We start from the raw sequence: 14107 nt of genomic DNA, 5'->3' as shown, positions 1-14107 counted from the left end.
TAAAGGAATACTGTATGCGGCCATGTAAAGTGGTGTTAACAACGAAGGGTCAGTGCCCCATAAGAACTCTTTTTTTAGTCAAAGAAATTTGAAGCTCAGATGGCAGCAGAAGGCACCAGCAATCACTGGTCTATTAAGTCAACTTTATTACCTGTATTTTAAATATAGCTTTTTCTTTTTCTGAAAGAAGCAACTTACCTGCGTGAAAACCGAGACTCTTTAGTAGGAGGAGGCAAAGCTTGTCCTAGGTTGGTTTCCTCCCAACTTTCAGGTTTCAGAAGTGGAATAGAATCTGGAAAGAATGGCCATGGTGCAGAAGAATCATCACCTCTTGAAGCATTCCTTGTATTAAATTGTATAGGACTATCTTTGTGTGGTTTCCTATGGATGGAGATAGTTTCAGAAGCACGCAGAGCATCTTGTCTATGTGGGGCATCTAATGGAGATGGCTGCCACAATGTGTCAGGGTTCCTTGGTACTCCACGACCTCGGTTTGATGTTGATCGATGATAGGGAGGGTATTCCCGTCTTGGATGAATAAGCTGGGATCCACCAGGAACTGTTTCTTGTCTGGCATTGCGGTTAAAATGATTGTAGCGGGAAGAAGATGGGTTTCTTGGCATGTAAGGGTCTACATAGGCAGCTGCAATTTCTCCATCTGTATGAAATGGATAAGATGGCCTAGCTGGTCCCATAGAAAAAACATTTGATCTATCATCATGAAATGGAGGCTGAGGTTGGGGTTGAACAATATGAGGGTTTGGCTCTGATCTTGGCATCCAGGGAACTTGCTGATATGGAGACAAACAAGTTCGACTTCTCTCAATAACTCCTAAGCCACAAGTTTGAGAGCACGAAGACCAAGGTCCCCAAAGGCCCCACATGCCAGCAATTTTATTCTCAACAACTTCATCCTCTAAGGCTTGTCTTGGTGTCCGATGAGGTAACTGCAAAGCACAAAGGGAAGCGTATGATTAAAATATTCTTAGTTTAATTCATCATTAAAAGCACATACATTTAAATAGACCACTAATAAAGGAGAAAGTTGGAAGATGTCCAACTGCTGGTGTCCTACAGGAAAGAATGTAAAGAACTAGCCACACTCAATGGCTAGATTGATCCAGAAACTAAACAAAATGGTAAATGAAAACGTGGCAGCATTTCCAACCCACAATCTATAACTTGAAGTAAAACAAAATGATCCTCATTTATAGGGGCATCTTACAAATCATCTGGGTTTGCCAATCTATCAGATTTAAACCTTTAGATTTCGAACATCTGTTTCATAAATGTTCACACATAATCATTTTAACCACTTAAGCCCCGGAAGATTTTACCCCCTTCCTGACCAGGGGGTTTTTTGCGATTCGGAACTGCGTGACTTTAACGGACAATTGCGCGGTCGTGCGACGCTGTACCTAAACTAATTTGACGTCCTTTTTTTCCCACAAATAGAGCTTTCTTTTGGTGGTATTTGATCACCTGTGCGATTTTTTGATCATGCGCTATAATCAAAAAAAGAGCGACAATTTTGCAAAAATAACAATATTTTTCACATTTTTTTATATGAAATTCCCCCCCAAAAAAATGTAAAAATCAAAATTTTTTAACATTTTTGGCCAATTTGTTTTCTGCTACATATGCTTGGTAAAAAAAATCACAATAAGCGTATTTTGATTGGTTTGCGCAAAAGTTATTGCGTTTACTAACTAAGGGAAAGATTTCTGTCGTTTTTGGTGTTTTTTTTAATTTAGTAATGGCGGCGATCTGCGATTTTTTTGCGGGACTGCGACATTGCGGCGGACAGAGCGGACCCTTGACTGACATTTTTGACACTTTTGGGGTTACCAGTGACATTACTACAGTAATCAGTGCTATAAATATGCACTGTTACTGTAAAAATGACACTGGCAGGAAAGGGGTTAATTTTATTGGAGAGGGAGGGGTTAATGTACGTCTGGTGCTTACTGACATGTGTGGGGGGAGGTGACGATGTGACACAAGGACAGATCGCAGGTTCAGCTATGCTGAACCCTGCAATCTGACCCTGCCTGTCACTTAGGAGATCCGCCCGCTTTGTTTACACAAGTGGGCGGATCTCCAGACTCGATTCCCCGATGATAGGGGAAGAGCAGCGGCGGTCGCCGCTGCTCCTCCCCTGGCCCGACTCCCGCTGTGACTGAATACAGCAGGAGCGAGCCTCCGGTGGCGCGAGCGCGCCGCCGAGAAGGGGGAGTGTCTGACGACGTAGGTTTACGTCGCCAGACAATAGCGAACCACTTTGCCGCAGTAGAGCTCTAGTGAGCAGCGGTAAAGTGTTTAATAAGGGCAATCACTTTTGGAACACGACAAGTGATTTGGAATGCCTGGTCTACACTGTCTAACACGTCTCATCTTTTTTTATGTGGGATGTCACCATATGGAAAAAAATAGCCGTGTAACGACTTCCAATACAATCCAGATTTTTAAGGCTGGGAACTGCATTAAATAGGCCCAAGAGCCAAAGTGTACTACACTCCTTCATAAACTTTAATGTTCTACCATTCACAATCCGCTGTCAACATGGCAATCTCTCTGAGACATCAGCATTCCCCAGACACATTTCAGCGCTATGATCCATCAAGTACGCTATATTTTACACGCCCCCATGGACATCAAAAAGCCAAATATCATTTCAACACAGCCGTATCAATGTAACTGTTACACATACAGTAATTTGCCAATCTCTCTGTTTTCAGTGCGATGTTTCCAGCTCTTTGGAGTACAAAGGGACGGTATAGCGATATTTGTACTGCATAGCGATTGAGGGTTTGTGTGAACGAGACACAATAGGACTGCACACAGAATAATACTCTTTCATGTTGCGTGTCCTATCAAGGCTGGGATCTGTCTCTCCTGGACAAAGGCCTGCAGCGGAAGAGGAGTGAACTTTGCCAAGTCAGAAATAGCAGCGGAGTAACAATGACATGTGCTGTCACTAGGATTCCGATACTACTACTAACGGAGGTATTCCTGACATCAGAAATTCTACAATCCCCACTCTCTTCACACATCACATGCAGCAACGAGAACCTGTCCCTGGAAACCGCTCAACCACATGTAATGCCTGACTGCTAAAGTAATGACGAGGAACATTGCTAAGCATTATGGAAAAAGATAGTTCGGAATCAGTGGTACTCCTGGGAATTGCCAGCATCCCTTAATATAGACCAAAGAGCAGATCCCCAAGAGAGTGGGACTTTAATTGGCAATGACCAGGACTTGAGTAATACGTTTTTTCAAAAATGTATTGTACAAAAATACATGTAATATAAACCACAGATACATGTGAAGCTAAACAAAACACTTAAAAAACAAGCAAGTGGCCTAGGGTTACGTCTCAGAAGCTAGGGGTGACTGAGATGTCCGAGGAGGGACCAGACGCGTTTTGGTCAGTCGCCTTTCTCAGTGGTCCAGCGGAAGCAAATCTCAGACACATAAAGACATCCTAGATGAGACGAAAAAGAGGGGGAGGCCACAGGGATTGTTAAAAGGCAAGCAGATAAGAATCTGTCTTTCCAAGAGACTGCTGCATTACTACTTCCTTGATCGTATATTTTGACATCTAGATAGGTATATGCTATTGTTCCATGTCAAATTGGGGAACCGATATTGAGCAGTAATTGGGGAAGCAGGGTGAAGATAATAATGGCAGCGGAGGTGGCCGCACCTATCCACAAACTTCCCTCAAGGATCCTAAAAATCAGTCAGCAAACGGAGGACGTAATCTTACATAACTCCATTTGTAGATTCCCAGTGGGGGTAAATTCAATGTAGGTATTGGGAGAGTAGTAAGGGGTCCCTGTAAGCAGACTCCCTAGGTATCTGAGGGTAGGTAGGTGATGGCGGCGTGCTAAGCATTATCTACATCTAAACTGACCCCAAACATCACCCAATGAGATTTCAAGAAAACAAACACATATTCTATAAAATCTAAAACCATGGTATTTCCAAAAGTGGAAGTTAGCCATCCTATCGTTTTCATCCAAGGAAGCGGACATCTTGGCCTCTGTTTAATCTTCAATCGTCATGATGCTGCACATGTGATCAGTTCTGACACTAGCCATTGGATGTTTTGAAAGTTTGGTTAAGAGCACAATCAATGTGACAGTTAGCATTCCTGGCATGCCAGGGCTATAACTGTTTTTGAACCTGTTAAATCTATGGGTTTACTTCCACTTTCCACATGCACACAGATATTTGCAGGCAAAAAATTTGCTTAAAGCGGAGTTCCACCCAAAAGTGGAACTTCCGCTTTAGGGAGTCCTGACCCCCCGACATGCCACATTTGGCATGTCATTTTTTGGGGGGGGGAGCGGGTACCTAGTTTTGACAGGTACCCGCTCCCACTTCCGCTCGGAGCGCCGCGGCACCCTGAGCGGAAGTTCTCCTCTCCCCCTCCCTCCCTGCAATCTTCTGGGACACGTCAGAGGTCCCAGAAGATTGCCGGCCAATCACGGCGCGACTCGCGCATGCGCAGTGGGTACCCGGCTGTGAAGCCGCAAACTGTAACAGCCGGGTGCCCACAGCAGTGATGCCGGCCCTGAGGGAGAGGATCAAGGCTTCCGGCGGCCGCATCGCTGGACCGTTGGACAGGTGAGTAAATGGCTGGAACTCCGCTTTAACATAAAAAATATGTTTTTCTGAGTCTGATGAGCCACAGGTGGGTTGTACAGCTGACCATAGAAGTGAATGGCTGTACGCCCCTTGAATTTGTGTAAAAGCCGATGCATCTGTGCATGGGCATACAGCACATTTTCCAAAACGAAAAGTTCCACTTTTGGGAAAATAGTTCATACACACAGTAATGCACAAAAACATTGGGGTTCACAGTGGCATATAGCCATTCACTCCTTTGGCCAGCTGTATGCCCCTCCTGTGGCTCCCCAGGCATGAGAAAACACTGTGGGGGTTGATTTACTAAAACTGGAGAGTGCAAAATCTGGTGCAGCTCTGCATAGAAATGAATCAGCTTCCGGGTTTTATTGCCAACACTTAATTGAACAAGCTGAAGTTAGAAGCTGATTGGCTACCATGCACAGCTGCTCTAGATTCTGAGTGTACTAGCTTTAGTAAATCTCCCCCTAAGCATTCTCTATCAACCGGTCACATTCCTAATTGGATTTCCATTTTTGCTATTTACACCCTATACAGTAGATACTGTAAGGAATGTTTTAACCACATTGAGTTGTTTTTTAGTCTTTTTATTCATGATCTTCTAAATCAGTGGTTCTTAACTTCGGTTCGATCGAACCCCAGAGGTGCGGTGAGTCAGTCTCGCGGGTTCGGCTGAGGTCAAGACACACAGCCGACTCATATGATTCGTGATGACACGCCCCGCTCATTGGCTGCAGGTGATCACGCAACATCGCTTGGCCTATCTGTGGTGCAGGGAATTTGGCGCTCCCAGTAGTTGAATTGTAACTGACGTGATGGTACGTCGTGTGATTTCTTTCTTGATATTAATCCCTTCATACTAACTATGTCGAGCAAAAAAAGAAAGTGGTCGGACGAATATGTACAATATGGATTCACATGTATAACGGAACGTGATGGGAGTCAGCGTCCTAACTGCATGATTTGCAATGCCAAGTTGAGCAATTCTAGTCTAGCACCGGCAAAATTAAGAGAACACTTCCTTAAGCTGCATGGAGATGGAAAATACAAGAACACAACGCTCGCTGAATTCAAGGTGAGGAGAGCCAGATTCGATGAAAAGGCTAGTCTGCCTTGTTCTTTAACCGCTTGCCGACCGCCGCACGACTATATACTGCGGCGGTCAGCCCCTCACAGGCAGAGTGACGTATCGGTACGTCACTAGCCTGGGAGGGTCTGGGGAGCGAGCGCGCCGCCGGTGTCCGCCGGCCACTCTGCGATCGGCGGGGGAGAGGGAGAAAGTCAGGCAGCTTGTGTAAACAAGCTGCCTGTCATTCTCCTCGGTGTAAAGACACTGATCACACGGATCTACTATGTAGATCCGTTGATCAGTGTCCTTACAGCTCAAGCCACAGCCAATCACAGTAGAAAGCACGCCCCTAGGGACACACACAGCCCCTCCCTCCCAAATAAAAAGTTAACCCCTTCACTACCAGTGTATTTTTACAGTAACAGTGCATATGTATAGCACTGATTACTGTAGAAATGTCACTGGTAACCCCAAAAGTGTCAAAAATGTCAGTCAAGGGTCCGATCTGTCCGCCCCAATGTCGCAGTCCCGCAAAAAAAAAAAACGCAGATCGCCGCCATTATGCTTTAAAAAAAAAAAACAACAAAAATGACAAAAATCTTTCCCTTTGTTAGTAAACGCGATAACTTTTGCGCAAACCAATCAAAATACGCTTTTTGCAATTTTTTTTACCAAACATAGGTAGCATAAAACAAATTGGCCGAAAATGTTAAAAAATTTTGATTTTTACATTTTTTTTGGGGGGAATTTCATATAAAAAAATGTGAAAAATATTGCTATTTTTGCAAAATTGACGCTCTTTTTTTGTTTATAGCGCATGATCAAAAAATCGCACAGGTGATCAAATACCACCAAAAGAAAGCTCTGTTTGTGGGAAAAAAAGGACGCCAAATTCGTTTAGGTACAGCGTCGCACGACCGCGCAATTGTCCGTTAAAGTCACGCAGTGCCGAATCGCAAAATACCCCCTGGTCGTTTAGCAGCCAAATCCTCCGGGGCTTAAGTGGTTAATGGTTTTGTTCATTTTGTGCACCTATGTATAAATATATACCTATGTTTGGAATTTGAAAAAAACATATTTTATTTGTCTAATTAAGAAGTGTTCGGTGAATGCGCATATGAAACTGGTGGGGTTCAGTACCTCCAACAAGGTTAAGAACCACTGTTCTAAATTATATGAGTCTCATTTGAGCCACAAACAAGTCAAAATGTGTATGAGGAGCTTCTACAGGCAGAGAACAGGAGCTGAAGCCATCTTTCACCTATTCTAATCACACTCATGCCATAGAGAGTTGGTGTCTGTGTCCAGACGGCCACCATTTTGTAGAAGTCTACTAGAGTTAGACAAGGTGATCCTGTCTGTTTTGCACCAGTCTATCCACATGCTGATTCAACTGATATGAGTTTGGGGCATTTAGAGCCGGTTCACATTAGAGCTATCCGACTTGCCAGGGCGACCTCACATGTCGCGGTGCGCAGCTCGCACCGCGACCTCGGAGCGGCCGGCACGGACTTCATAACAATGAAGTCAATGCAGGTCGCTCCGGGTCGCCCCAAAGAAGCTCCGGACCCTTTTTCTAAGTCCTATTAGAACGGGTCCACAGCTTCTCTATGGCAGGCGACCTACGGCGACCTGTCAAGCGACCAGGTCGCCTGACAGGTCGCCCCAGTGTGAACCGGCTCTTAAGCAGTACTATTTTCATTGTTTTGCCCAAACACTGTCACAGGGAAGGAGGTCACACGTAGAAGCAACAAAGGAGTGCTGTCAAGATGAGGTCAGGAGAGGCCTTACAAAAACTCTGTCACTTTTCCCTGAATGGGCAATGTGACAGTGTCTTTCTAAACAGGGTGCTGAAAGTCTAAACACTTCAGTTTTTAACATATACACTTTTACATTATTTAGACCAGTTATCTACAGGATTTCACTGTTAACTTTTTAATGTCCATTAGTGTTTGTATTCTTTGGGCACACGTGTCTTCAGGCAAGAACTGGCTGTTACATTCCCCTCCCGTATTGTGTCCAAATGAGAGCTTATTCGTAGGTCCACAGTGACTGCCGTTCGGTAATGTGTTCGTTGATGGGATGCTTATGTCAGTGGGATAAGCGGGGAGCCTCCTGCATTCAGCCCATTGTGGTAGTCACACAGCTGCTCTAGAAGGGATAGGATTACTTGTTATGCATCTGCAGTGAAGCATGGTTCCCTCATAAAGAACTGAAATGAAAGCAGATATGTAATGCTATGCTCAGGCCCTTAGCTATTGTCAACAAAGCAGCTTTCTATACACTGGCCCAGGTATATCAGTCTATTGGCGCTTTTCCACTGCATGGAACCGAACGGTTCGGCTCGCTTTTGTGCTTTTCCACTGCTGGTACCGCATGGTACGGTGTAGGAACGGTTCGGGACGGTACGGTACGACGGCGCTTTTCCACTGCATGGAACCAAACAGTACGGCTCTCAAAAACAGTACCACCTCGATTGTGGTTCCAAGAGGTACCATACCCGGTACCATATCCCACAATCCTTTGCATGCAGTCACTACTAGCCACTGATTGGTCAGAGAATCCCACCCACCCCGTTGTTATCCCACCCACTTAACTTTAGTACTACTTTAGTGGAAAAGCAAACCGTACCGTACCGTACCGAACCGTTTCAACACCGTACCATTCGGTACCAGCAGTGGAGAAGCAAACCGGGCCAAGCAGGGCCGAGTAGAGCCGAGCCGGTACTTGCAGTGGAAAAGTGCCAATTGTCTGTAGAACAGCGTTATCAATCTCAGCTTTTCTGTATGGGCATCCATCATTTTATATAATTTCCTGTCTATTTGACATCTTTCCCTGGACATTAGTTACAATTTTCTTCTGCTCATCAGTAACTGTGCCTGGCAAACTAGGGTCAGTCCACCCAAACTGGATTTTCAGTTCAAAAATTGGTCATGTGATCAGTTGTATGGATACTGGTTGGAGGATGCACCTCTTGGCATATTCTATGCCCCCTCTCCTCTAGCAGTTAGACCTCTTCTTCTCTTCCTAAATCTTGGCCGTTCGAGGTGGTGTGATGTGGTGACTCCTTTTGCATCCATGGCAAGTAACATTGATGATAAATCCAGCATGAGCAGGAACAAGTGTGCAGCAAAGGAAAGTTGAAAAAAGTAATTTTTACTCATCTCTATTATTGTTACAGGTAAGAGACTCGGAAAGTAACAAAACCAAAACATCAGCACGAGAATCAGCAGAAGAGACCAGCAATGCCTTCATAATTCTCTTGTGACAGGTTTCCTTTAACCACTTTACCACCGAAGGATTTTGCTGTCTTACGTCCAGGCCACTTTTTGCGATTCGGCACTGTGCGACTTTAACTGACAATTGCGCTGTCATGCAACGCCGTACCCAAACTAAATTTACGTCCTTTTTTTCCCACAAACAGAGCTTTCTTTTGGTGGTATTTGATCACCTGTGCAATTTTTACTTTTTGCGCTATAAACAAAAAAAGAGCGACAATTTTGAAAAAATAACAATATTGTTCACATTTTTTTATATGAAATTCCCCCCAAAAAAATGTAAAAATCAAAATTTTTTATCATTTTAGGCCAATTTGTTTTCTGCTACATATTTTTGGTATAAAAAAAATATCAATAAGCATATTTCGATTGGTTTGCGCAAAAGTTATTGCGTTTACTAACTAAGAGAAAGATTTCTGTCGTTTTTGGTGTTTTTTTTTTTTAACGAGTAATGTCGGCGATCTGCGATTTTTTTTTGCGGGACTGCGACATTGCGGCGGACAGATTGGACCCTTAACTGACATTTTTGACACTTTTGGGGGTACCAGTGACATTACTACAGTAATCAGTGCTATACATATGCACTGTTACTGTAAAAATGACACTGGCAGGGAAGGGGTTAATTTTATTGGAGAGGGAGGGGTTAATGTATGCCTGGTGCTTATTGACGTGTGTGGGGGGAGGTGACTGAGTGACACAGGGACAGATCGCAGGTTCAGCTATGCTGAACCCTGCAATCTGGCGCTACCTGTCACTTAGGAGATCCGCGCGCCGCCGAGAGAGGGGAATGTCTGGCGACGTAGGTCTACGTCGCCAGACGTTATCGAGCCACTTTGCCGCAGTAGAGCTCTAGTGAGCAGCGGTAAAGTGGTTAATGTAGATGTAAACGCTAATGTAGACTTTCTCAACCTTTTTAACCTAAGAGCATCCTTGAAAAAATTATCAGGATTTAGGGAACCCATTGGGAAAAAGCCCCTTACATTGATGGCCAAAAGGAAAGAATGGCCCCCTTACAGTGGTGCTCAGAATGCCGCCCTTACAGAAGGCTCAAAAATCATTAGTGTCACCTCACTGACTTTGCCAAGTGGCATTAGAACTGGAACCTTTGCTGACGCTCAGATGGTAGGTCAGTCATCCACAGCTCAAGGAACCCCTAGCAACATCTGGAGAAACAATAGGGTTCCATGCAGAAGCCTAGATAACCCTAGTGAATGGCTGTACAAGATCTCTTGTGCCAAACCTTTTTTTCACTTGTGTACCCCTTGGCAGCCAATTTCCACAAACTGTACCCTTCAAATGATCAAAATAATTGTAATAATATAGTTTTTGTTATTTCAGATTTTTAATCATTGATCCATATCTGATCAGTGCTGTATTTTGGTCTAGGCCAACAAGGCCCAGGCCTAGGGCGGCACTTTGCAGGGAGGCAGCAAAAAAGCCACCCCCCCTCCACCTGAGGCTCTTTTGGCCACTGGTTGCTAGAGCCGCCTCTCCCTACTCTCTCTCACCCCCCCTCCTCTCTCTCTGACTCACTCAACCCCCCCTCTCTTTCTCTCACCCCTCCTTTCTCTCTCACCTCTCTCTCTCACCCACCTCTCTTTCTCTCACCCCCCCGTCTCAACCCCGCCTGTCTCATCCCCCCCTCTCTCACCCCCTCTTTCTCTCTCTCTCTCACCCCCCATCTCTCTCTCTCTCTCTCAATCCCTCCTGTCTCATCCCCCTCTCTCTCACCCCCCATCTCTCTCTCTCTCTCTCAATCCCTCCTGTCTCATCCCCCTCTCTCTCACCCCCTCTTTCTTTCTCTCTCACCCCCTCTTTCTTTCTCTCTCTCTCTCTCTCAACCCCTCCTGTCTCATCCCCCCTCTCTTTCACCCCCATCTCTCTCCCTCTCTCTCAACCCCTCCTGTTTCATCCCCCCCCTCACCCTCTCTCTCATCCTCTCTCTCCCTTTCACCCAATCTCTCTATCATCCTCTCTCTCTCCTCTCTCTCTCTCATCCCCCATCTCTCTCCCTCACCCACCCCCTCTCTCTCCCTCCCTCCCTCACCCATCCCCTCTCTCTCTCCCCCCCCTCCCTCCCTCACCCACCCCCTCTCTCTCTCCCTCCCCCTCCCTCCCTCACCCACCCCCTCTCTCTCTCCCTCCCCCTCCCTCCCTCACCCACCCCCTCTCTCTCTCCCTCCCCCTCCCTCCCTCACCCACCCCCTCTCTCTCTCCCACCCCCGCTCTCTCTCCCTCCCCCACCCCCTCTCTCTCTCCCTCCCCCTCCCTCACCCACCCCCTCTCTCTCTCCCTCCCCCTCCCTCCCTCACCCACCCCCTCTCTCTCTCCCTCCCCCTCCCTCCCTCCCTCACCCACCCCCGCTCTCTCTCCCTCCCCCACCCCCTCTCTCTCTCCCTCCCCCTCCCTCACCCACCCCCTCTCTCTCCCTCCCTCCCTCCCTCCCTCACCCACCCCCTCTCTCTCTCCCTCCCCCTCCCTCACCCCCTCTCTCTCTCCCTCCCCCTCCCTCCCTCACCCACCCCCTCTTTCCCCCCTCTCTCTCTCCCTCCCCCTCCCTCCCTCACCCACCCCCTCTCCCCCCCCTCTCTCTCTCCCTCCCCCTCCCTCCCTCACCCACCCCCTCTCTCCCCCTCTCTCTCTCCCTCCCCCACCCCCTCTCTCCCCCTCTCTCCCTCCCCCTCCCTCCCTCACCCACCCCCTCTCTCCCCCTCTCTCTCTCCCTCCCCCTCCCTCCCCCACCCCCTCTCTCCCCCTCCCTCCCCCACCCCCTCTCTCCCCCTCTCTCTCTCCCTCCCCCTCCCTCACCCACCCCCTCTCTCCCTCCCCCTCCCTCCCTCACCCACCCCCTCTCTCTCTCTCTCTCTCTCTCTCTCATCCCCCCTCCCTCTCTCTCTCTCTCTCATCCCCCTCCCTCTCTCTCCCACCCCCTCTCACCTCCCCCCCCCCCCTCGTGAGATCTCAGGGGTTCATGCTGGGACTGGGAGTCCTTCAATTTTGGAGGGAGTCACATTCATTAAAAAGGAAGAAGTGGGGCAAATTTACATAGGATAGAGAAGGGGGGCGCCCAATTTTAGTCTTGCCTAGGGCAGCACAAAACCAAAATACACCACTGTATCTGATAATACACAAACTAAAAATATAGTCACTTAACTTAAAATCAAAAAAACTGCTGTATGAAGGAATACCTACTAAAATTTGTATCTACATTAGCAAGATCAACAAGATATAGATAAAACAATACCTTAAAGCGAAGTTCCAGTCTCCTTGTTAATTTAAAAAAAAAAAGCACCCCCATGATTTTCTTTGCTAGTACAATCAAAAGTGTAAAGTGTTAGTGTGATCAGGGTGATCATTGGTGTGGCTTATACATCTTCTTTTACTAACAGTGTCCCTGGTATGCAGACAGCGGCCATTGCTACTGTAGGCATCTAAAGACCGCTCGTACTTGTTTCCAGGATTTGGTGCAGCTGGCTACCCAGCATGCACTCCCCGATCTTGCGCCTGCGCAGTCAGGACAAAGCATGGCACACTGTGTTGATTGCAGAAATAAAGCCATGGCAGAAGCAGAGGATGCCGTCAAATCTTGACTTCTGGGATATCAGGGTCATCAATCCCAGGAGTCAACGGGAGTCAAGATATGACGTACATCCCCACAGTGACTAGGGCTGGAAGTGGAGGGAATTAAAAAAAAAAGGGTAACTAATCCAAAAAAACAAAAAAATAGCCAAAGATTACAGGTACAGGTATCGGCTACCAGACCAGGCCGTGGGCATAAGAAAGGGTAAAACTCTGCTTTAAAGATTAAAAAAAATGTAATAGAAGTAAGGTATTTGAAAAGGTGGATCATTTTTAACACCACTATGCTATAGTTACATAGTTTGTGAGGTTGAAAAAAGACATCAGTCCATCCAGTTCAACCTATGATGTGTGTGTATGTCTACTGTTAACCACACATTGTATACCCCTGTATGTTGTACATTGTATACCCCTGTATGTTGTACATTGTATACCCCTGTATGTTGTACATTGTATACCCTTGTATGTTGTACATTGTATACCCCTGTATGTTGTACATTGTATACCCCTGTATGTTGTGGTCTTTAAGGTGCCCATCTAATAGTTTTTTGAAACTATCAATGCTCCCCGCTGATACAACTAAGGAAGTGAATTCCACATCCTTACTGCTCTGACAGTGAAGAACCCCCTGCGTATTTTAAGGTTAAACCGCCTTTCCTCTAGTTTTAAAGAGTGGCCCCGTGTCTTATTGTATTTCCTTTCTCTGAATAGGTTTTTCCATATGCTAGGGTTGCCAGTACAGTATTTGTACATTGATATCATATCCCCCCTCAATCGTCTCTTCTCCAGAGAGAATAGGTTCAGTGCTTGTAGTCTTTCCTCATAGCTGATGTCCTCCATTCCCCTAATTATTTTTGTTGCCCTTCTCTGGACTTTCTCCAGTTCCAGCACATCCTTCCTGAGGACCGGTGCCCAGAACTGGACAGCATACTCCAGATGTGGCCGTACCAGAGTCTTGTAGAGTGGAAGAATAATCTCTTTATTTCTGGAGTGAATCCCCTTTTTTATGCATTCCAGTATTCTGTTGGCTTTGCTTGCAGCGGTTTGGCATTGCATGCCACTGCCAAGCCTGTTGTCTACCAGTACCCCCAGGTCCTTTTCCATCCTAGACTCACCCAGAGGTTCTCTCCCCCCCCCCCCCCAGTAGCTTGCTTTCTGGCACCGAGGTGCATTACTTTACATTTTTCAACATATAACCTCATGTGCCATGTAGTTGCCTACCCCATAATTTTGTTCAGGTCCGCTTGTAAGGTTTCCACATCCTGCCCAGAAGATATTGTTGGCATGCTTAGTTTAGTATCATCCGCAAATACTGAGATTTTGCTCGATATCCCCTCCTCTAGATCATTTATGAATAAATTAAACAGGATTGGCCCCAGGACAGAACCTGGTTAACTATGGTTAAGTAGTATTGGTCCTGGAACTATGCGAGCACCACTGGGTTGAACGTCAACCTTTCACTCCTCAAGGAACCCCCAGAAACCTCTGGAAAAACCCTAGGTTTTGTATAGGACCGTGTTTGAGA

General features: G+C 46.4%; 1 protein-coding gene across 2 annotated transcripts in view; it reads right to left on the bottom strand.

The window, feature by feature from the left end:
* The window catches only part of ADAMTSL4 (ADAMTS like 4), a 386071-nt gene that overhangs the window by 245141 nt on the left and 126823 nt on the right, over positions 1-14107 (bottom strand). For both annotated transcript variants that reach the window (XM_082242909.1, XM_082242910.1), the window contains exon 3: positions 199-947. In XM_082242909.1, coding sequence (XP_082099035.1) covers positions 199-947 — 749 coding nt within the window. The remainder of the gene's footprint in view (positions 1-198; positions 948-14107) is intronic.

Source organism: Pelophylax lessonae, assembly GCF_965119305.1.
Source record: "Pelophylax lessonae genome assembly, chromosome: 13".
Classification (NCBI taxonomy): Eukaryota; Metazoa; Chordata; class Amphibia; order Anura; family Ranidae; genus Pelophylax; species Pelophylax lessonae.
This window is presented reverse-complemented; position numbering and strand designations above follow the sequence as displayed.